Source organism: Lutra lutra, chromosome 4, assembly GCF_902655055.1.
Source record: "Lutra lutra chromosome 4, mLutLut1.2, whole genome shotgun sequence".
Classification (NCBI taxonomy): Eukaryota; Metazoa; Chordata; class Mammalia; order Carnivora; family Mustelidae; genus Lutra; species Lutra lutra.
Window position 1 is genome coordinate 184,754,643 of NC_062281.1, and position 23,686 is coordinate 184,778,328.

General features: G+C 53.6%; 1 protein-coding gene across 1 annotated transcript in view; it reads right to left on the reverse strand.

The window, feature by feature from the left end:
* Nucleotides 1-466: 466 nt before the first annotated feature.
* IGSF21 (immunoglobin superfamily member 21) overlaps nt 467-23,686 on the reverse strand; it is a 234,600-nt gene continuing 211,380 nt past the window's right edge. Inside the window, exons 5-10 of the mRNA XM_047728755.1 lie at nt 14,039-14,154; nt 10,601-11,075; nt 2,694-2,779; nt 2,095-2,287; nt 1,461-1,499; nt 467-690 (exon numbers count right to left, since the gene is read on the reverse strand). Of these exons, the coding sequence (XP_047584711.1) occupies nt 617-690; nt 1,461-1,499; nt 2,095-2,287; nt 2,694-2,779; nt 10,601-11,075; nt 14,039-14,154 (983 nt within the window). The 3' untranslated portion in view covers nt 467-616. The remainder of the gene's footprint in view (nt 691-1,460; nt 1,500-2,094; nt 2,288-2,693; nt 2,780-10,600; nt 11,076-14,038; nt 14,155-23,686) is intronic.

A 23,686-nucleotide genomic window follows, 5' to 3' on the forward strand; every position in this document is an offset into this window, starting at 1 on the left:
GCAACTGGCAACTACCAGAGCCACACGTCGTGTTCCTCATTAACCTGCCGTGTTCGTCATGCTCCTTGACCCATGGCACCTGCTTCATAAATATTTGTCAAATCAATTCATGTACTTTGGGAAGCACTGATATAACTTCTTGTCTATCCCCGCAGGACATGGTAAATTGTCCTCCCTCTAAGCTTTTGCTCATTCCGTTCCCTCTGTCTAGAATGTTCTCCTCCATTCTCTGCCTGGTCAACCTCTCTTCTGGCTTCTGGCATCTATCTGGCATCTGTTCTCTTTCGCTTCCTCTGACCTGCCTCCCCTACCCCAGTGGAATGAATCTCTCTCCCAAGTCAGTGCTCCACAGCCCTGGGGGTTGACTCTCCCAAGTCAGTGCTCCTCACCCCTCCCCAGTGCCCGTCCCAACAGCTGTGGTCACCCAATAAATGAAGAATTCAGAGCCATAGACAAAGGTGGGGAAAATTGTTCTGTTTTAATTAAACTGACTGAAGAAGCCAAGACACAGACAGAAAGAGACTAAGAACAGACTGGAAATAGTTTAGAAAAGAAATGAAAACCGATCGCAGAGATGTCAGTGCTGGGTGGAGTGGCAGGACTGGGGGCCGAGCGTTCACGTCAGCTCCAGGACCACTGTCAGGGCGAGCACCAAGGTGAGCCGGACGCCAGGAGGGCCAGAAGCGGAACCTGGGTTGGGCGGCATGGAGGAGGGTCAGGGTCAGGGCCACCGACCCGGGTGGGTGTGGCAGGGTGTGGATCCCCAAATGGCAGAGCTTCAAAGGGCCCCCACAGAGTCTGGATTCAGCAACAGGATGTACTGGGTTCAAATCCCAGTTCTGCCACCTGTCGCACCAAAATGGGTGTGACCCCTTCTCTGTCCCAGGGCTGCTGGGCTGAGCCTGGTGGCCATGGGATCATCCAGTGGGGACCAGGTGCAGGGACCTCCATTGTGAAATGTGCGGTGGGCTCAGTGTGAGGAGGGGAGGGCTGGTGGGCTGGGGAGCAGGGTCTGGGTGCCATGGGGTGGCAGCTCCATGACATATCAGAGTCTCCAGCCGGGGCACCTGACTGCCCTATGGAGTGGTCCCGAGCCTGGCAGGGGAGCAGGCACAACCCTATGGTCAATTCTGGACACATCCTCTTGGGGACAGAGCACTAAGTTCTCTGAGCTAAGAGAGCTGGAGTTCATTGTGGATAACAGTGCTGGGGAGGGAAGGGGGCACACTAGGTCCCTGGAAATCCCCACTGGCTGGTTTGGGGTTCTGAGTCCCCCCTTATTGCCTCAGTACCCACTCCTGACCGCCTTTGACCCAGACTGCTGAACTGGAGGACAGTCGCCTGCCTGAGGCTCCAAAGAAAGGCAAAGGGATGCGAAGGGGCGGCTGGGGAACCAGGGCATCCTGGAGCCTTGCAACTCACTCGCTTTCAGGCAAACAGCTCTGAGAGTGAGGACTTACCATTGGAGTCCTCTGTTCCTCTTGCAATATTTGGGTTTTCTGTTGGAAAGAACAGGAAGAGAAGCAGATGGGGGCAGCATTCAGAACTTGGTAAGGGGGCACCTGGGTGGCTCAGTGGGTTAAGCCTCTGCTTTCAGCTCAGGTCATGATCTCAGGGTCCTGGGATCAAGCCCTACATCGGGATCTCTGCTAAGCAGGGAGCCTGCTTCCCCCTCTCTGTCTGCCTGCCTCTCTGCCTACTTGTGATCACTCTCTGTCTCTCTGTCAAATAAATAAATAAAACCTTAAAAAAAAAAAAAAGAACTTGGTAAAAGAGCTCCCCGGTACCCAGCCCCCACCATGTGGCATCACGTGCGAGCTCTCGGTACAATTGAAAGCCTCAGTGGGTTCTACAGATGCAGAAACTGAGGGAGGTTAAGCAGCTTGCCCACGGTTGCCCAGCAAGGAAGTGCTGGGTCTGGGATTTGAACTCAGAGCTCTCTGGTTTCCAGCCCAGAACTCTAGTATTTCGCATAGGGCATCCTCTTGGGCCCAATTTAGGGGATCCCAGCCCTTGATGCTCCCTCTTCCCTGGGATAGCTCCGGCCAGGGCTGCCCCTGGTCGTCCTTCTGATCCCCAGTCAGGGCGGCGTACCAAAAACAATGAGCCGGGTGTGTGTGTCAGTGGAGCCCAGGGGGTTCTGGGCCGTGCAGCGGTACATGGAGCCGTTGAGCTCGGCGGGAACCCGCTCCAACACCAGCTCCTTCCCATCAAACTCGGTGCTGCCATCCAGGAGGCGGCTTCCAACCCGTGTCCATGTGAACATGGGCTCCGGGAAGACTTCATTCTGTATGGGTCAGGACGGGGCGGGAGTCAGGTCACAGGAGGACCCATTCTGCCAGTGCAGGAAGGGGTCAGAGGCCTGGCGTGGCCAGGGATGGAAACACAGGGCCATCCCATGGGTTGGGAGTGGCTGCCCCGGGACACCAGGAAGAGAATGACTCTAGGACTCAACAGACAGTCAGGGTCCATGAGCTGTGTCTGCTGTGAGCTCTGGATGGGAGAGCAAAATGCACGCACATCTTGCCATTCCTCATCAAGGCCGATTTTGCCCCACAGGCCAGGACACTGAGGCCTGCTGGAAGTGCTGAAGGTCAAGGGAAGGCTCTTGGAGATGCTGCCTGGGAGGCTTGTGCCCACTGGCACCCGTACCCCCTCCCACCAGCCTCCCAGATGCTCAGGGAGAGGCCGACCTGAAATCCATGGACCAGAATCCTCACTGTGTCCCCGACCCGGGCTCTGCTGGGCGTCATCATGATTTTGGGTCCTTTGGGGGCAACTGTAAGGAGAAGAAGGCCAGGTCAGAGAGGTGTACTTAGGTACGGGGAAGGGGAGACTGAGCAAGGAAAGGAGGCTCAGGGAAAATGGAAGAGGAAGTTCTAGTCCAGTGGTGAGTGTCCTTGGGATCAGCTGCCACAGAACCAGTGCCTGTCCATTCATACTCAGTCCCTGCACCCCTGCAGTCAGTCAGAGCCTGTCCGAGAGCTGGGCATTCAGCGGTACCCAGAACACCACATCTTGTGGGGTTCACTCTCAGTATGGATGAAAGACAGACACAAGCCAGTGTGACCAGGGTCAAGGCAGAGAAGCCCAGTGGACAGTGGAGTCAGGGATGTCTCAAAAGAAGTCTACCTCAGAAACGACTCAGCTGCGAATGAGGGGGGAGCGACTATTTCCACAGCCTTGACTGCTCGAGGCACCCCAAACTCCCACCTGCACTAAACCCTGGTGAGGCGGGAACTCTGCTGTTCCTGTCCCCTGCCCAGCTGGGTTCACTACGCCCAGAGAGGGCAAGTGACTTGCCAAAGGTCACACAGTGAGGAGGAGCCAGGACAAAACTCAGCTCTCCTCCCCTCTGCTCCAGGGCTCCTTCTACTAGGTAATCTGCCCAGTGGGGTTTTCTGAAATCCCTAGGTTGGAAGTGGCAGGGGAGGTAGACAGGTGTGTAGGGAATATTTCCTTCCGTGGGCCTTTGTCTTCCCCTTTTCCTCCCATTCTTGTTTCACTTCTTTCAAGGTCCTTTATAGCTTGAGCCGGAGGGCATGACACCCAGGGTCCTTGCTATCCGGTGCCCAAGAGAAAAGCAGGGCTAAGAGAGCTGCTGGGGCAGCCGCTGGGGCCTCGGAGCCTGTCCCCTTGGGTTCAGATTGGGAAACCGAGGCACACGGGTTTTAAAAGGGGCTTAGCCAAGGTCACCCATGGAGCTAATTCCCATGCTTCCTGGGGCTCTTTCTCCCAGATTCATGCCTTCAGTTGTTCAACAGGTCATTCCTGAGCCACTCCCATGCCTGACTCTGGGTGGAGCCGGGAGCACCTGCTGGCCGGGGCCATAGGCTTCTGTAGGGCAGACAGTCCATGTGCAAACAAGCACGTAGACAGAAGGCACGAAAACGTGAGAGTTCTGCAGTCGCACCGAGGGTGAGTGGTGGCCAGAGTCCCTTCCCAGGTGCTGACATTTCAGTGGAGACACGAAACTCAGGAGAAGGGTTCCGGGGAAGGAACAGCCAGGACCTGGGGCCGGGGCCGAGGCCGAAGTTCAGGGGCTGTGGGGGCTGGGGCTTCCTGGGCTGGAGGAAGGGCGCAGAAGGCCACGCTCCACTCTGTGCCTTCTTAGTGAACATCTTCCAGGGGAAGGAGCAGGAGAAAAGCTTTGTCCCAGGCCCTGGGGCTGGCCTGGGATCGCCCCCACCTGGCCTGGCCTTGCCTCCTCCCCAGCCTCTCCTTCCCACTGGGCTCTCCTAGCAGAAATCCAAGCAGCCAGCCGATGTGGGTGGTCCCCCAGGCACTGCCAAGTTCATTCTGGGAGAACGAAACTAAAGGACTATTAATTAAACCACGAGCCAGGCATCTGAAGTGCCACATGGGGGCTGAGGGAAGCATGGGTGGGAAGAGGGGGTAGCACAGGGAAGGCTTCAGCTACCATCTCTGCCCACGGAGGGGAGAAAGGAGCGCTGGCTCCTGGGATCCCTGGGCAGGTTCTGGTCTAGGGTGTGTGGCCTTGGGCCAGTCACTGCACTTGCTTTTTACAGCTGTACAATGACAACAGTAAGAGCGACCTCTGCACACACCCCCCACAGCCGCCCGCCCCACTGTGCTGGTGGTCCGGGGGGCCGTGGTGTGCAGGGCTGACATCGGCCTTGGCCGGGAGCCTACTGTGCACCAGGCCTTGCGCAGCACCTCCTAGAACTTCCCAACCTCTGGATTGTCCCTGTAAGGAAACCAAAGCCTGGCGGGGCCTGGGATGGGGGTCAAGAAGCTTCCTCCCGTTCTTTTTTGACCCTCAGGGGCTGTGAAGTGAGTTTGCGGGTGCAAGCCCCGCACAGGGAGATGTGGCCCTGAGTTGTTTCGTCTGCTCTCTGTGTCCCTCTGGGATGGCACTGGGCATCCAGCAGAGAGCGCACAAGGGCACCCCCCGCCTGAGGAGGTGTGAACCCCTTTCCTGTGCAGGTCAGTTTGCTCCCTCCCTGGCCTTCTGAGCTGCCTGCTCCCAAGGGCTCCCATGCAGAGCTGACCCAAAGGGACAGCGGGGGGGGGGGGCAGGAGAGGGGTCTGGTCCTCCCTCCCTCTGAGCTCCATCCTGGCAGCCAATGCAACTACCAGTGCCTTTGCGGCAGGTGGGCCCCTGCAACAGCCCCGCCCCCAACCCCACAACCTATCGAAGGCTGCTTCCACAAGCCAGGCCCGCTGCTGCTGCCCTCACCCCTCCCCCCAACCCTGAAAGTCACCAGAAGCTCCTGGAAACTGAATCCTGCCCCCTCCCCCCACCACCTGCTCCTAAAACACAGCACTGAGAGGGTCCAAAAGGAATGTTCTCAGCCCCTGGACTTTTCCTGATCTCCAGAAAGAGGAGGGGTCCCGAGACCCAAGGTTGGGGCCTGGCCTTCTGCTCTCTGATGGCCTGACTTGGATGTGTTAGTTCAAATTGTTGGGCCTCAGTCTCCTTACCTGTGAGCGGGGAGAATAGGATATTACACTATTTGAGGAGTTGCTCTGAAAATAATAATGGGGGACAGATAGGAGGCTATGATATGAAATGTAAAGTGGCATGCATCTGCCCAGAGGAGGGCAAAAGAGCCTGATTATGTAAGCTGCCCTTCTTACCTCTCCAGAGCATTACCACAGCCTTGTGAAATCTCTTGGAAAAGTCCCTGTAGGCTTTTCCAGGAATTCTGGGTGTTCACTAAAACATCCATCTACCCACCCACCCACCGACCCACTCATCCATCGGTCCACTTACCCATTCATCCCTCCACCCATTCATACACTCACCCATTCATCCACCCACCCATCCATCCATGTATGCATCCATCCATCCACCCACCCATCCATCCATGCATGCATCCATCCATCCACCCATCCATCCACCCATCCATTCATCCATCCATCAACCCACCCACCCACTTATCCATCCATCTATCCATCCACTCACCTACCCACTCATCCATCCATCCACTCATCCATCTATCCATCCATCCATTCATCCATCCACTCATCCATCCATCCATCCATCCATCCATCCATCCATCCATCCACTCATCCATCTATCCATCCATCCATCCATCCATCCATCCATCCATCCACTCATCCATCTATCCATCCATCCATTCATCCATCCACTCATCCATCCATCCATCCACTCATCCATCCATCCATCCACCCACCCACTCAACCATCCACCCATCTAGCCCCCCCATCCATCCACCCAATCATCCATCCGTCCATTCATCCACACATCTACCCATCCAACCATTGATCTACCTACCTACCCACTCACTCACACACCCATCCAGCCATCTAGCCCATCTACTCATCCACTCATCCATCTATCACTTATCCATCCATCCAACCATCACAAACCTACCCATAAACCTACCATTCCACTCACCCACTCATTCATTCATCTGCTCTTTACATATAGTTCTTTACTGTACACCAAATCTGTGTCAATTACGATGCAGGGCAATGCAGGGGATACAATGATGAATAATAACAGTAGCTGATATTGACTGAGTACTTACCCTGTCACTATGCTAAGCACTTTGTGTGTATTCACCTTGTTTAATCTTCCCAACAACCCAGGAAATTATGAATTAATTATTAAACAGGTGCTTACTAAGTAACATGTTAGGGATTGTTTTGAGCCTTGCACCATGCGAACAAGGCAGGTATAGAACCTGCCCACATGGACTTTAAATTCCAGTGGGGGATCCAGCGAATAATGAAACACATAACACACCTGTAGGTTGAGATAAATGTGATACCAGGAAATAATGCCACACAAGGAATTGATGGGGCCAGGAGGAAGAGGCTGTTTGAGATTGGGTGTTCAAGGAAAGACCTTCTGAGCAGAGGGCTTGAGACTATCTGGGGCAAGACTATGCTAGGCAGAAGGGAAAGCCAGTGCAAAGTCACAGAGGTGGGCCTGAGCTGGGCGTATCCACAGGAGAGGGAAGGGGACCCCGTGGCTGGATAGATGGAGCAGAGGGGAGTAATGGGTGAACACCGCTGAGATTTGGTTTTAAATATAGTGGCAGTCTTATGGGGCAATACACTCTTCTTAAGAACACAGTGTGATGAATCTTAATGTGAACACCTAAGTAACCACCATCCCAAACTCTAGAATGTTCTCATCCCTCCAGAAGGTTCCTTTATGCCTCCTTCCATCTCCCACAGGGAAACTGTTTTGATTTCTATCACCAGAGGTTTTATGTCCCAGACATTTATTACAGAAGTGGAATCATGCAGTACGTACTCTTCTGTCTGGCTCGTTTCGCCTGGGATAATGTTTTTGAGCTCTGTCCCCATTATTGCCTATAACAGGGTTTCATTTGTATCGACCAGAAGTAGTTCACGGTACAAATGTACCACAAATCGGTTCACCCATCTTCCTAATTATGGACGTTTGGTTTACTTCCGGTTTTTATGGTTGCTGTTGTGATGAATAAAGTGGCTGCAAACATTCACGTCCGGATCTTTGTGGATATATGTTTCCATTTCTCTTGGGTAATCAGGAGTGGGACTACTGGGTCATAAAGTGGGGGTGTTTTTTTTTCTCTTGGTAAGCAACCTCTAAGAGTCCAATGTCATGGTACTCTTTTATATTCCCAGCAGCAACACTGGGAACGCAGAACCAGACGGTTCTGCCTGTTCTGTCCCTGCGCTGGGCAGGGAGGTTCAAGTTCGAGAAAGAAGAGTGGGAACATGCCGGCACTCGCTGTCACTGGCTTTTCCAACACTAGCCATTCTAAGTCGCTGTGACATAGTGTATCTCATTGAGGCCTTAATCTTCATTTTCCTGGTGATTAATGATATTATACACCTTTTAATATGCTTATTGGTCCTCTGCATGTGTTCTTTTTTAAAATTTTTATTATTTTTTTAATGTATTCTTTTTTTAAATTGAGCTGTCTTGTCATAACTGATCGTAGTAGTTCTTCATATATTCTGGATGCCAGTCCTTTGTCATTTATCTGTTTTGAGAATATTTTCTCCTGGTCTGCTATTTGCCTTTTCATGTTTCTAAAGGTGCCTTTTTATGAGCAGAAGCTCTGAATTTTGACTCAGGATAATTCAGTCGTTTTCAATTTTTCATTTGGTGCCTCTTGTGACCTTTTAAAGGAATCCCTGCCTACCTCAACATCACGAAGCTATATTTCCATGTTTTGCTTTTTAAAACCTTTATGTTGTTGGGTTTCACATTTAGGCCTGGGATTCATCTCAAATTAATTCTCGCATGCATGTGAGGTAGGGGACTGGGGTCATTTTGTCCTTAAGCTTCTCCGGTGGTTCAGGGCTGTCTGTTAAAAAGACTTCTCTTTCCCTATTCAACAGCCTGGGGACTTTCGTCAAAAATCAATGGACTCTCTTTATGTGGGTCTATTTCTGGACTCTATTCTGTTCTATCAATCTATCTGTCCACTATTGGAGGGTCAGGGGTGGGTGTGTATCTGTGTCATGATCTGACTTATATTTTAAGTAGATCAATCAGGACAAAGAACAGAAAAGGACAAGAGTGGGAGCAGAAAGACCAGTCTGGGGGCTACTGTAAGAATGCGGATGGGGACTGATGGCGCTTGGGTTGGGTGGTTGGAGAGGAAACCGAGAGAAGTGGCAGATGTGGGACAGGTTCTCGGATGGGACTGCCAGGGCTTGGTACTGGCTTGGACGTGGGGTAGGAGAAAAGAGCGGGAGAAGCGGGTGACTACAAGGGTTCTGGCTCCATTGATGGGAAGAAGGTAGTTGCCACCTACTGAGATGGGTTCTGGGACCACCATGCATGTCTTCTTGTGGGGAGTGGCATTTGAGCTGGGGAGGACGTTCCAGCAGAGGGAACAGGAGGGCTCATGGAGAAGCATGGTCTGATCTTTCCCGGCCTGACCTTCAAAGTTCCAATCAGATGGTTGGATTCTGTGCCCCAAGGTCATCTCCCTGCCCCTTCCACTGTCTTCCAGCCAAGGTCAGAATGCAGGGGTCCCTCTGCTCCCTTGGGACCCCTCTGGTTCAGAGCTTTCTGCACAGGTTACGCCTACTGGCTCTGAGGGTCCTCACCACAGGCCCAGCAGGTGGGCAGTAGAGGGCAGCAGCAAAGGTGAGCCTGGGATCAGACCCGGCTGGGTGACATAAGGGGAGGTACTCCAAGGCTGGTTCCCCTCACTTATGACATGGGAATGAGGACGCCATCTCTCACTGTCCCAGAGGCTCACTGCACAGGCGCAAGGAGACCTTGTGCAGAAATCATCTTGTATAGACCCGGGCCCCTGTCATTTATGAGGTCCCAATTACTCACTCCATTCAATAGGTCAGAAAACTGATGCTCAGGGACATGAGGCCTGAGGTCACCCCAACAGGCAGCAGCTAAGGGTGGATGGGAAGCCAGCCCGGGATTTCTACTCAACCACTGTACCTCGTGGCCCTGCTGTGTCCCCCACTTCCCACTTCCCTGGGGGGCACAGCCATGCTCGTGCACGCCCCTTGTCTGTTGGTGGGCCTTGGCCTTGCTCTGATGATGGGTGGGGGTTCCCATCAAGAGAACCGTGTGGGATCAAGGACAGAGCAGGTGAATGCTTTATTCGGGCGTGGGGTGCAGGTGGGAAGGGGGTGGGGCAGGAGTGCAGCAGCACCCCCTCCTCACCATCACGGAGGTAGGAGATATGAACTGCAAGCTCATCCCTTGGGCTGCTCTGGAGTCCTTGTCTGGGCTTTCTCGCTCTCGGTGGGGGTAGGGCAAAGCACTGTCCCAGGAAGCCAAAGCTTGGGCAAGAGGACCTGGGGACGGCTTTCTTGGGAAAAGCTGCCCAAGAAAGAGTTACGGCTGCTGTGCTTCCCTGCCTGGGGCAGGTTCTGTCTGGAGGGCAGGGAGGTTTGAAGGCGAGAAAGAACAATGGGAAGCACAGAGGGTCCAGAGAGAGCAGTGGGGGTGGGCTCCGGGCTGACAAGGTCCCAGCGTCTAGCACTGGGGCTGTCTGTAGGGGCTGCTCATGAAGTCTCCATGGAATGACAAGCGAACAGGGCTCAGGACCGTGGCCCACCACAGTGGGTGCGTGAGGAGGCACAGTGAAAGGCTACCAGCGAGACTACGGGGCCACAATGTCCACCTCCCAAACCTTGTCTGCTTACCTTGAGCAATCACAGGTTCAGCAAACTTCTCTGACTCTCTATATTCTTAATCCTGACCGACCAAACCCCCGACCTCTTGCGTTCCCGCAAATTTCCCCGATTTCCCTGGGACCCCTCACCATGTTCCCCAATCCAGCCCAGGAACTTCTGAAGATTCTGGAGGCATCTGGGTGGCTCAGTCGGTTAAGCATCTGCCTTCAGCTCAGGTCATGATCCCGGGATCCTGGGATCGATCCCCGCATGGGGCTCCCTGCTCAGCGGGGAGTCTGTGTCTCCCCCCAGCCACCCGATCTCTCTCACTCATGCTCTCTCTCAAATAAATAAATAAATAAATAATCTTCAGAACCCCAGCTCTGATCTCTGTGCCTGCCGCCTGTTTGCTCTACCTCCCCCCAACATCCTGCCAGCCAAGGACCCCGCGCCCAGGCTCCCCGCCACCCAGCTCTGCAGGGGGGCCGGCAGCACGGCGCCCACCACGTCTTACCCAGCGTGACCTCTGCCTGCATGGGCATCGACAGCGCTGGGTGCTTGACCTCACAGCTGAAGAGGGCCTCGTTGTCGATCTGCGGGTTGAGCGCCCAGGTGAGCAGGGCGCGCACCTCCACGGTGCCGTCACTGCCGGGGGCGTGGCTGTGGCGCAGGAAGTAGATGGGCTCGTTGCTGTGGACCCAGCGCGGGAACTCGCGGCTCACCACCGTCTCTGGGACGTTCTCCGTGGTAGGCTGGAAGAGGATGCTGGGGTCCGGGGTCAGGCTGCGGGCGGGGCGCTCTGTATAGGGACGCCCACCCCGGTTCTCGGCGTCCAGCAGGGACAGTGACCTCTGCATCTTGGTGTCATCCAGGTCGCGGTGCAGGAGGCTGCGGAAGGGCCTGCTGTCCTGGAGGGGGCCAGAGCTTGCAGCCGGTGGCTCGGACAGGGGCACAGCCTCGATGGGTTCTCCATCGCGTTTGAAATAAACCTGAAATTGCAAGGAGGGTGTGGGAGAGACTGGGTGGGAATGACCTCGACCTCCCCATGGCTTCTCAGAGGAACCAGCCACAGAATGCCAGTTCTTTCGAGGCCTCCTCCTCCAGTTCCCTCCGGCACCCCCGGCACGAGTCAGCTCAGGTCCATGGGGACACACAGCCCCTGGCGGCCGAGGTTGAGGGCATCTCCTTTACCAGCAGGTGAGCCTCTCTGAGCCCCCAAGTTCCTTGCTTGTAAAGGGGAATAAGAGCACAGACTCCTTGGTCAGGGCTGTTGGATGGTTAAGTGACATGGTGTCCCAAAACAGGGGCCCGCAGCAGCCACCTGGGCTCCAGGCAGCCCGCCCCTGCCCACTTGGGGACAGCCTGCGGAAGAGGGAGAAAGTGGGTGGTCACCAGAGAGTAAAGGAGCCTTCGGATTAAGAATGAAGAGGAAAGGATCTCAGCGTGGGCGCCTTTTGGAGGTTTGGACCAGAAGGAAGGAAACAGGTGCATGTGTGGGTGGGAGCGGGGTGTGGGGATGAGACTAAAGCCTGAGTCTGCTCGCTTTCTCTGCTAATGGGGAATTCAAGTTCAGAGAGGCGGCATTTAATTTAATTTGCTGTCTTTTTATTTTGGTACAGGCGCCCAGAGGCCTGTGGGGATTGGGTGTATTTCTTTAATAAATCAGATAAATAAATCGATGGGAGACAGGGAGAGAGGAGAGCAGGAAGCAGCTTTCTGGGGATGCTGGTGCAGGTGAGGGGAGGGAGGAAGATGCTGAGAAAGAGAGGAGGGGGGTTGGGGGAGGGAGAAGGGAGGGGGACTGCGGTAGAGGCAGGAAGAAGAAGTGGGGGGTTAGGGGTGAGGAGGGAAGGAGAAGTGGGGGGACTGTGGCTGAGGGGAGAGGGAGTGTGTTGTGGGCCAGGCAGGAGGGAGAGGTGGGGGATGAAATGTGGGACAGGGAGAACCTCTCAGAGTTTATAGCTCCAACAAAGAATCCCATATGCACGTAACAACCTGCTTTGGATCTTTCTTTCTTTCTTTCTTTCTTTCTTTCTTTCTTTCTTTCTTTCTTTTTTTTGAAAAGTGCTTCAAAAGCAGATTTGTAATTTATACCAAAGAATTCTTTTAAGTTCTGACATCCCAGGCAAATGTGAGATGCCTGGAATGTAGGGAATTAAGGACCCTATGTGTGTGTGTGTAGAGAGAGAAAGATGTCTTTAACAACTATATCTGTATTCAACTACATAGATATGTGAAATTGAGTATTTTATTGCCGTATCTTAAATGGCAGGAGCAGGCAGGGGCGGGGGTGGGGAGTCTTCCTGCAGCCCCGAGGCTGTAAGGAACCTTTCTTTGTATCCTCTGGAAAAGAAGTTGTTCTTTGGAGAAAAAGACCAGCTTGTCTGATTATAGGGAGGCCAGACCTCTTTTGGGTTCCAAAGGGGGAAACTTGGGGGCCAAATCCTGCTCTCACCAATCAGTGGGTTTAAAATTGCCTTTTTTAAAATCTGTTTCCTTGGGACTACAAGGTGGCAGCATATGGGCGCCACCAAAGGCTTGTCTCCCCATCCCTGCCTACTGCTCTACCTGCGCCTAGGTGCACCTGCCTCTTTCCCTGTCTTGGGTCTCTCTGCACCTTTTTTCTGCCCTGCCCTACGGAGCTGGGTCTATCTGCACCCGGGTCCTGGACTCAAGTTAGCCTGGGCCCCCAGGTCACTCCACTACATTATACCTGTGAGAAAGATCGGGGTCTAGAATGCCTTGTCTCCCCACCTTGAACTCTAACCCTACCCATCCTCCACTCCAGCGCCGGCCCCTCATTGATCCTAGTGATGTATGAAACTCATAGGGGCGAGAGTGTTATACAATTCTCTTGGAGGAGGCCTTGAAATCAGGCAGCCCACGGGTTCCCAGTATGGGTTCAGGGAACCCTAAGGGTTCCACACAGGTGCTTCAGAGGTCAATAAGGGCAACTTGCCCTTCCTTCACTTTTAAATGTTTTCTACATGAGGCTTCCTGTATCTCATCAAGACCAAATAGGTCCTGTTGCTTCTAAAAATCTCAAAATCTGGTGGCTCCTGGGGGGCTCAGTCCAGTTCAGTTCAAGAGCTCAGGGTCTTGAGATCAAGCCTCGTGTTGGGCTTTGCACTCAGCTGGGAGTCTCTCTCTCCTTCTTCCTTTGCCCTGCTCACCAACACCCTCTCTCTCAAATAAATAAATAAATATTTTTTAAAGCTGAAAATTTTAATGTTATCCCCTTCCTAAACCTCCTTGCAGAACCTGAGGGGCAGAGGTTTCTGCTCAAGGTCATTCAGTGCATGTGGCAGGGCTGGGGCTAGAACCCAGTTCTCCAGCTTAGTACCCCTCACCCCTCGAAGTGGCCATGACAATGACTCGTGAGCTGGGCCAAAAGATTTTGAAGCAGTTAGGTTGAGTCTAATACAGAGTTGGACCAAACAGGGATTCTCTCTCGTCTTCCTTCTGTCCTTTCTTCCCTCCTTCTGTCCTTCCTCCTGCCCCTCTTTCTCCACAGTGGACTTGGAGCTGGAGGCCATGAACTTGAGTCCCATGTCTGTCAAGAGCACTGTGGGTGACTCGGGACATGTCCTTTCCCCTCTCTGGGTCTCATTTGTCTCCATCCTGCTCAGTAGTAACTGGGGCAGGAGTGTGCTCGATGCCGAGCTCCTCTAAAGATGCATGTGTAGTTCTGGAATTCGAGAGTCCAGAAAAAATGGGGCTGTCTGTGCCGGGAACTTGGGAGCAAGGCAGACACATGGACACCTGGGGCAAGGGGGTCAGAGTGGACGGGTTCAGACCTGGGCGGATGGTGCAGAGTTAACTTATGGAGACCACACCCTCTCCCTTTATTCTGCAAAGTGGGCACTGTGGTGACATGGCCAGCTGGACAAGTCACCGAGAAGGGTGGTCCAGCAGGGGCTGGGGAGGGACTGGGCACTCCATGGGTACTCACTGTGGGCGCTGGTTTCCCTCCGGACACGATGCAGACCAGTGTGAAGTTCTGGGCTTGGTAGCGGCTGAAGGGGGCTGGCATGTCCGCGGCCACCACTTCGATGGAGGTGGGGGGAGCTACCCAAGAGGGAAGCACAGCGAGACAGAGGTTTAATGGAAGATTTGGGAAGAGTTCGCAGACGACCTACGATGGGCCAGGTCCCGGAGTGGGGACTGGGAGCAGGAAGGGGAGGAAGTTGCTCGACTCCAGCGGTGCCATTGGCATCAACTCTAGTGGGAACGATGTCCAGGCTGGGCACACAGGCAAGGGCTCTGCCTCCTGGGGCGGACAGCCTGCTCGTGAAGGTTAAATGTGGACCATGCAGTTAAATGAGCAAAGTGCATCAGCTACCGGGAGGTAGAACAGGTATAAAGGGGTTCCTGCCCGAGCCTGAGGGAGTGACATCGTGCTGTGATCTGAGGAAGCAAGAGCAGCTGGAGGACAAGTGTGGCAGGTGGAGGGAACTGCACATGCAGAGGTCTGCAGCATGTTGGCCCAGGGCAGGGGGTGGTGGGAGGCAGCCCGGGGCAGCGGCTGGGGGTGCCATGCAAGGAGCTGGGGACCGGAGGATGTGGTGTCCAGGGGGCCTGGGAGATGTGCAGGGTGGGGGATAGCGCCACTGATGATCGGTTAGTGCTTGCGGTGCTGTGCTGGGGCTCGGTCCTACCAGCTCATGAGATCTCAATGTGCCATTTTCAGGACTGTTGTCAAGCAGTTGTTGGACTGCTGGTAGCCTGAAATCAGCCACAGCAGGTGTCTTTACACCACGGAAATTGGCAGCCACCACAAATAAGGCTTTTTGTGTGTTTCCTTCCCCTGCCCCAGCTCCCAGAAAGGGGGTTTCCCAGCACACCACTGGTTATCAGTTTTTTTCACTTATCCTGAGAGCAGTGGGGAGCCATGGAAGGGTTTTAGGCAGGAGCAGTGACATGATCTGAATTGCATCTTGGAGACTGAAAACACAGACGGTGATTCAGGCTAGACAGGCTGGCCATTTAGAGCAGGCTGAGGGCAGCAGAGAGTACATGACTTGGAGAGACATTTAAGGCCAAGCTGCTGCTTTCCTTTCCTTTTGGAAGTTGGCTTATTTTGGCTGGTCCCGTCCCCCTGCCGGCCACCACTGGCTGGTATGACAAAGCCAGAGCTCCAGGGCACTGTGAGCTCCACAGATGGAGCCATCAGGAGCTCCTGGGTCTGAATCCCAGATGTCACCACACCTCCATGTCCTTGGGCAAGTTACCCAAACTGTAAGCCTCAGTTTCCCAATTCGCAAAATAGGAGTCAGACTGGGCAGACGTCCATGAAGGATGAGTGAGTTACTAGATGTGTAAAGGGCTCAGCACAGGGTCGGGATCTCCTCTTCTTAGGAGTCCCACAATGGTTTCCCCAGCCCCTTATGTTCAGCCAGGGTAGGAGCTAGAATCTGAGAACTTCAGTTGTGCAAGCCTATCCACGTTGGCTTATCCATCCTTGGGTCAAGAGCAGCGGCGGGGGCGGGGGGGGGGGGAAGCAGAGAGAAAGAATTACCATAGGTCTTTCCTTCCTGCAGGGGGTTTTCACTCTAGTTAAGTTTAATTAAGTTTGATAAATATTTCCGGATACCTACTCGGTGCTGGGCATGGTGCCAGGCGCCTGCTGTGGGCGCGCAGCGATGAAACACGGTGACGAGAAGCCCACAGGCTGGGGTTGGGGGAGGGGGCTAGTGACAGCCGCCCGGCCACTCTATTTTAAGGTCTAGTGAAATGAAGCCAGGTAGGAGCCATCCATTCATTCAGGCAGCTGCCACGTGCTGCTCTGTTGGCAAGGGAAGCTGAATGAACGAACGGGAAACAACGGGAGAACAATAGATACAGAATTGTAATTAAGTGTAAGATTGTAGGAAACAGATGGTAAGTGGGGTAGGAATTCGGAGAGGGGAAACGCACACCGGAACACATCCATTAGCCAGAAGTCCCAGATTCTGCAATCTAACTTCTCAAACTCCAGCAAAATACCTGGGTCCCCACAGCAAAAACCGGCGACTGGCCAACACGATGAGCCAGGGGCTGTTCTCAGCCCTTAGTGTGGGTGAATTCATTCCACCCTCCCCATCAGCCTAAAATGCGGGTTTATTTATTCCCATTTTATAGATGGCAAACTTAAAAAGTGAAGGAAATTGCCCAGGGGTTCACAGAGCCAGGATCTGAACCCAAGCACCCCAGCTCTGACATGAGGTTGTGCTACCTCGGTCTTTGAAAAGAAGAAAGGAGTTTGTATCTACCTTTAGCCCTAAGTATGCCCATCCGAGCCACCAGGAACGCTCATTTAGTGGCACAGCTCAGCCTTCATAGATGCTTTGTGATGCAGATCCCTCAGGGGCTCTCCCGTGGTTGGCTTTACTTACATCAGCTACTCCCGTGACAAAGGGACCGTGCCAGTGAGAACTGTGGCATGAACCTCTGGGTGTTTGTGCAGGTGTTAAGTGTACCCTGCAAGACTCCTACAGGCTCAGAAAGGGCATGGCCACCTTCAGTGTCACTCATTCTTTCTCCTTTCATCCACACCCTTAGAACCTTCCTTATAGAACCGCTTTGAGGAGGAGACGGCAGGATGCTTCCAGGATGCCTGGCCGTGCAGTGTAGCGGAGTTCATTACGATCTGTATCACAGTTACCCGGGAGGTGGCGCAGGGCAGGGGTTAAAAGCATGGGCTGTAAATCAGACTACCCAGAGTTCAAGGAGCAGCTGTACCACGTATGTGCTGTGTGATCTCGGGCGAGTGGTTTAACCTCTCTGAACTTCAATGTCCTTATCCGTGAAATGGAATTACAGGGTACCTGTGATGATTGGATGGAAGGTGTTTTGAAAGGGCAACCAATACATGTCAGGGGCGCCAATTAGCAGAGTAATTTACTAACGTGCTTTCCTGAGGCTCCTTGCTACTGGCCCGGAGAATGAAAGGTCTCTGCCTTTGGGGTGTTCACAGTTCAGTGAGAAGACCAGAAGATACCCCAGCTGCACACCTTCCAACATAGTAGTCAGCTCACCCCATGTGGCTGTTGAGCCCTTGAAATTTGGGTTTTTTGAGTTCTTCTGTGTAAGCATGAAATACGCACTAAATTTGGAAGCCCATTGTCAAAAGAATGTTAAATGCATCACTAATATTTTATATTGAAATATAAATTTCAATATACATTTGATATGCTGAAACTATGTTTGGGCTCTACTGGACTTAATAAATATGTTATTAAATTTAATTCACCTTTACATGCTTTTCTCCTTGTGGTGATTAGAAAACTTACATATGTGGCTTGTATGATGTTTCTACTGGATCACACCAGTCTAGACCTTCCATTTTATAGGTCAGTAGACTGAGGTCAGAGAGAGGGAGAGGTTTGCCTACAGTCACACTGTAAGTCAGTAGCAGAGCCTAGACTGGCACTTGGGTCTTCTGAATTCTGGCCGAGGTTCTTTGCAGAGCATAGGTACCCCCCTGCCCCCCAACATGCACGTGCGCACACACATGCACGCGCATGGACTTATCACCATTCTGGAGATCTGTACCCACGTCACGCAGGCCGCCCACACAGACAGACCCTGATTGGGAGATGTGTTCCTGTCCCTCGTTATTTTTCTGAGCAGGTCTTAGCAAAATGTACAGCTAATCAAGCTCATAAGACAATAACAGATCTCAGTTGTATGGACAATGACACAGCAGAGCTGCTAATATCCGCATGGACAGCCCCGGCTTCCCACACTCACCCCACCAACATAGTCCTCAGTCGCTGTGTCCCGGGAAAATGTCACTCTGCATCTCGCCTCCTGTCTCCTGGTGGAGGGCTCCGAGCGCAGGCAGCCAGGGAGCTGTCTACACCTGGGAGCCCCTGGCTGTTTACGGATGCTTCCTTCCACACATCACATCATCCTCTCCTCCTTCCTCCTCCCCTTCCTGTCTCCAGCCCTCCTGCCTCTGGCTGCCTCCTCTTCCCTGCCCCCCTCTCCACCTCCACCCCATTGCCACATCTGCTCCTATACCCATGTGTGCCCCTTCCCATCTTCATGTCCATCCTCACTCTGTCTCCCCAACCCCATCTCCATGCTCATCCCCATACCCATCCTTCTTACATTCTTTGACCAAAGTCAAAGCAAGCACCCTGCTCTGTTCCCCATGCCTGTTATGGATGTGTGGCCCTGGGAACAGGGTCCAGTCCAAGGCAGGGGGTCAGCCGCTGGCACAGGCATAAATTCCATGCAACTTCCTAGACGAGAACAATCCCGAGGTCCAAGCTGGGCTGCAGAAACAGCAGGATAAAGCAGGCCACTGGGCTGTGAGCCATGGGGCATAGAATGGCAAAGAATCCACATAGAACCCTGCCTTGCGGGTGTCTCTCTCCCCCACTCTCTGCAACAAGTCCAGTGCCCCCACCACGAGTGTCCCGTTGCTGTGAACCCTGGGAATGTCTCTTCAGACGCCGGTGCAATGTTCTCCTGGGTGGCAAGGAGGGGGTTGCCCACCAGCAATATTTCCCTGAAAGGACCATCCTCAGGGGATGAGCCACGGAGCAGGCATCATTGGATCAGGAGGGGATGGGTCCATGGGGCTGAGAATCTAGCCTTGAGCAGAGCTTCAGAACTGACAAGCCACTTCCAGACACACGGCCAGCCCTGGACCAGCAGAAGCCCCCCGGCTCTACATGTCCATGATCAGAGACCACCCCCAGAAAACGCCCCTGAATCCCCGGATCCCACGTCAAGTCAGCCAACTTCCCAGTTTTGTTTGACTTGGTCTTAAGCACAGAGGACTGCAGCGAGAAGTTCCCTGGACAGATTTTGTCTAGCGTCAGGAAAGGTAAGGCAGCTTCCCGGCTGCCTCATCCGCAGCCATGGCCACGGCCACAGCCACCCTCTGCTGCCCCATTCCTTGGGCCGCCAGGGGAGGGAGGGCCTACGGTTATTTTATTCTTGACAGTTCACATCGACACAGCGAGGTAATGGTCGGGTGATTGGTCTTATGAAATTAACTCTGAAATATTGCCTGTCTTTTATCTTGAAAGCAGGACTTTGTTTCGGTCATCGTAACTCACTTTGAAGGTATTATGATGGTTCTTGGCTCTGTAAATCACCCTGTGGCCTTTGGAATTTGGGAATACGAACCTGTTCTTACACAAACCGCAGCAGGCCTCTGTCGAACTGCAGCTACTGGAGGGCAATTCCCTCCCCACCCGTGAGGTCCTCCCCGGCCCCTGCCGGAGGACCGGCTCAGACAGAGTCACACCAAAGGTCCAGCGCAGGCTCTGGACCAACAGCCCATGGAATCATGGGTAAGTCCGCTGACCCACCAGGCGCCAGTCTTCCTACCTGTCAAGTGGGTTCAATAAAACATACCCTGTTAACTTTTCCACTTCCAGGCTAGAGAGAAGCAAGAGAGAAAACGGACATAAACCTTCCATAAGGACATCAACGTTCTGTACAAAGGGAAAGGATTATGGATACGACCCTTCTACTGCCTACACCCCTCCCTGGGCTGAGGGAGCTTCTTTCTCTTCCAGGAGGGGCCAGTGTCTAGAGGAGGGGATCACCTCTCCTATTCCCTGGGTCCCACAGTGTGACGGTTCTGAACACACTCCAGCTCTATCATTTATCATGGGGTGGTAACCGATTAGATTTGGGGAGGGGTGGGGGAGGAAAAAGACAAGTTCAAAATTATATTATTTGCAAAAATCCATTCTTTGCTCTCAGCATGCCTGCTCTATTGACTGCCTTCCTTTCAATCAGCAACCAGTCATTATACCATATCTTGAAAGAAAAAAAAAAAAAGAGCCACCCACAATATAGATATGTCTGTGCCTGAGTCCCTCTATGTTCCCTGTTTTAAATTCTTCCCTTTTTTGGAGGGGGTCCCCCATTTCAGTTTCTTTCCATCCTCTCTACCACATCTATAAGTTGCCGCTCAAAGGAGCACCTCCTCCAGGCAGCCCTCTAGGAAGCTACCCTGCTCCAGCCACACTGAGCTGCCCAAGGTTCCTCCTGCACCTCGCTCCCCTCCCCTGTGCCCTGCACAAACCAGTCCTTCTGTGGATTAACTCTGCCTCTTCCTTTAGGACTGTCCTCAGGTGCTGCCTCCTCCAGGCAGTCTTCTAGGACTTTGCAAGACTGGGTTAGGGCTTATCCTCTGGATGGCCAGAGCATTCTGCTTTTGTCTTTCACACTGGTGCTTGTCATTCGGTCCTGGGTCCACATCTGTTTCTCCATGAGACTGTGCTCCCTGAAGTGTGGAGCTTTGTTTTTCTTCCACCTAACCTCAGCTAGTGCAGGCCTGACACACATGAGTTCAAGTTTAATTCCTGTTTCCTTCTTTCCTTCTTTTGTCTCAGCATGGGCAAGCGCACAGCCTGTTTGTGGAAAGGAATCCCATGAGACCTTATAATACTATGGACCCTGCCTTGCCTTGACCAAGGCCACCTTCTCTGTTACCATGCTCCACACACACTGAGAATCTGGTCCATGAACATCCTAAGCTCCTTCAAACCCCAGGGCCTTTGCATATGTTGCTGCTTTCTGCTCAGCTTTTTGCATGGTTGGGTCTTGCTCATCTATCAACTAACAGCTCAAGTATCACCTCCTGATCTAAGCTGGGCCCCCCATTTATTCTCTGTCACAGCTCTTTGCTATTTCTTCACAAAGCCTGTCATAATGTTCAATTATTTCATATACTGGTTTGCATCTGGTCTTTTTCTCTGACACCCGCACTAGAATGTGAGCGCCAGGAGGGAAGGGGAGCCTCCTATCTATGGTCCATCCCAAGCACCGGACACACAAGGATTTGCTCAGTAAATATGTTCCATGTGAATGAGTGAATGCGTGGGGGATGGGACCCAAGCACGGTGCCCTCCAATCCCTGCCCCATTTGGAAGGGGCTGAACTCTCTGCCCCCCCCGCAAGACCCTTCCTCCTAGCAGAAACCCCAGGGGAAGCAGACTCCACCCGCAGGAGGGGGGACTCCAGCAAAAAAAAAAAAGAGAGGGGAAAAGCACAACACTTTGGTTTATGGGAAAATTAAATATTGAACTGAGTAGTAACAGCAGCCAAGGGAAAAAAAACCTGACAAAAAGTCCCCAAATGGAGCCGCCATCAGTGACAAGAGAGATAAACGCAGCGTCTGTGCTTATATGGGCTGCAAAGGCCCTGCTATGCGGCAGCTGCCGAGCCCACCCACCGCCCCCTCCAACTTGACAGTGGGTGGGAGTCCGTGGGCTGATGCGGTGGTGACGGACCTGGGTCTAGGTCGTTGCCCGTGTGGGCAGGCACTGCCTGGGATTCTCCCTGCCCGGAGTTGGCTGGGGCGGGGGGAGGGGGGGCTTCTGAGTGGACAGGGTCACCGGTGAACTTCCGGCGGCTGCAGGCATCATCCATCCACCCGCCTTCCCCTGGGCGGGAGCTGGCTGGCAGCGCCCCGTTCACCTGCCTCGCCCCTCCCCTGCCAGCTGTTGTGTTTTCGCAGCGGTGGAAGATAAAATTAACAACCCCAACTGGAGGCTCTGGCTGACTGCTCTGGGGGAGCGGGGCGGGAGGGGCGTGTGCCGGAAGGGGGGTGCAGCTTGTGAGGCGGAGAATCAGCGAGGCTGGGCAGAGCAGGATCCAACACCGGTGACTGCTGATAGAGAAATAAAATCCTGCGTGTGCGCGCTCGCACGCACGCACACTCGCACACTCGCACACTCAAAGGGGGTGGTGGGGCGGCCAGGCCACAGGTTTTAGTGTTGGACCTGGATGTGTATTCTGGTGCAAAATGATAGACTATACCTTTCCCCTGGTGGCTCTCAGCGTGGACCAGCAGCATCGGCCTTCCCCGGAGCTTGTGCAAATTCCCGAGCCGGCTTCCAGACCTGCTGCATCAGAACTAGGGGCGGTGGCGGGGGTGGAGGGGTGGGGGTGAAGGGGGGAGGGTCCAGCCATCTGAAGCCTTCAGGGAGATTCTAATGCAAGCTCAACGTGAGAACCGCTCTTTGACTTTTGTGAGTCTGTTCACGCCGAAGTTAGGGGTAATAAAACCCACTCGGTGGTTGTGGTCTGTGCACCAAGGACTTGGTCCACAGTAGGTGCTCAGTGAACGCTGGAGATTATTACTGGCAGGGAGAGCAAGACCCAGGGGAATTAGTGAGGCTCAATCTGGCTGCTCCAGGCCCAGCAGACAGGCCAAGGGTAGAACTCTCTGGAGATTCCCGCTCTCTGTGCTGAGTCAAAGGACCTCAAATCCCCAAATCCGCGCCCCCCCCCCCAAGCAGTTCAACTTTGGGTTCACGCCTTGATTGGCTGCTTCTCAGTGGCTCCAGCTTTCTGATTGTCCTCCTAGGCCGTCAGTCCCCTGTGGGCTCTCCTCCCTGTGCCTGGGGTTTCCTGGCTGGAGGCAGCCGTGCTGGGTCGCCTCTCCGCAGCTGCTGTGGGAGGCAGGCTCAGCCCCTCCACGCCATTGTAGTTTATGTGGCAATAGAGCAAATGTGTTCAGGCCCATGATAGGTGCCATTTCTGCGGAGATGAAATCTATGGGGTGTGACATGAATCCGTTTTAAATAGCAGCAAGGCTGGCTATTTGGAGGATGTTTTCAATGTATCCCAGAGGTATATATTACACACATGGGCGATTTCACCAGGTGCCATATTTGTAGCTTTATGAAAGACGCCTGCGGAATCCTGGGGAGGCCCTAGTAAGCAGGGGAGCACACTCAAGATCTGGCCAAGGGCAGCGGCACCTAGCTCAAGTTCTTCCTGCTCAGGTTCAAGTTCAGCCCATTCTGTTTCTCCCCCACTCCACGCCCACCAGAGAGCACTGAGCTGGAGCTTGGAGACCTCCCCTTTCCCCCTAGCAAGACCTCTGTCCTTTCCAGCAGAATTGAACCCCCCAAACACAGGGGACTTTGGGTTCTGGGGCTCGGAACAGGGCTCATCCTTGACCTTGGGCTGCTGGCCCTGAAGTCACCACCCTCCTGTCCTCAGTCACTGTCACCCTTAGGCAGCTGCTAGTTTCCTTGTCTCATCCATAGAGCAAGGATGATGTTGGTGTCATTGGTCCACGCAGGGCGCTTGTGGGGACTGAAGAACATGGCAGGTGTCCCCCACCACAGCCAAGCTCCCAACAGAACCCCAGCTCCCGAACCCCGCCAACCCCTAGCTCAGAGCCCTGTCTTCCAGCAGGAGTTTTCCCAGTCTCCCTACTCTCTCAGCATCTCAGGATTGATTTCCTGAGTCAGAGGGCAGGGAAATCCTTCTGGCCACTTGCTTCTCATAAAGCAAATTCCTGGGCGGGGGTGGGGGGTGGGAGGAGAAAAGGCAGGAATGGAGGGGAGGAGCTGTGGAGAAGGGGCATTTGGTGGGATGGGGATTGTGCGTGTTTTCTCCCCAACATTGTACGATGAAAATTTTCAAACCGAAGTTCAAATAACTGTCCAAGGACCACTCCTGCCCCCACCGCCCAGGTTCTAGGATGAACATTTAACTGCACTTGTTCTGTAGCCCAACTATGAGACTGTGGGAGAGGCAGAGCCAAGCTTCATTGCCAACAGGATGGACCCTTGGCTGGGGTGGAGGGGCTCGATCTAGGGGAGGTGGTCTCAGAGATCCAGCATAGGCGGCC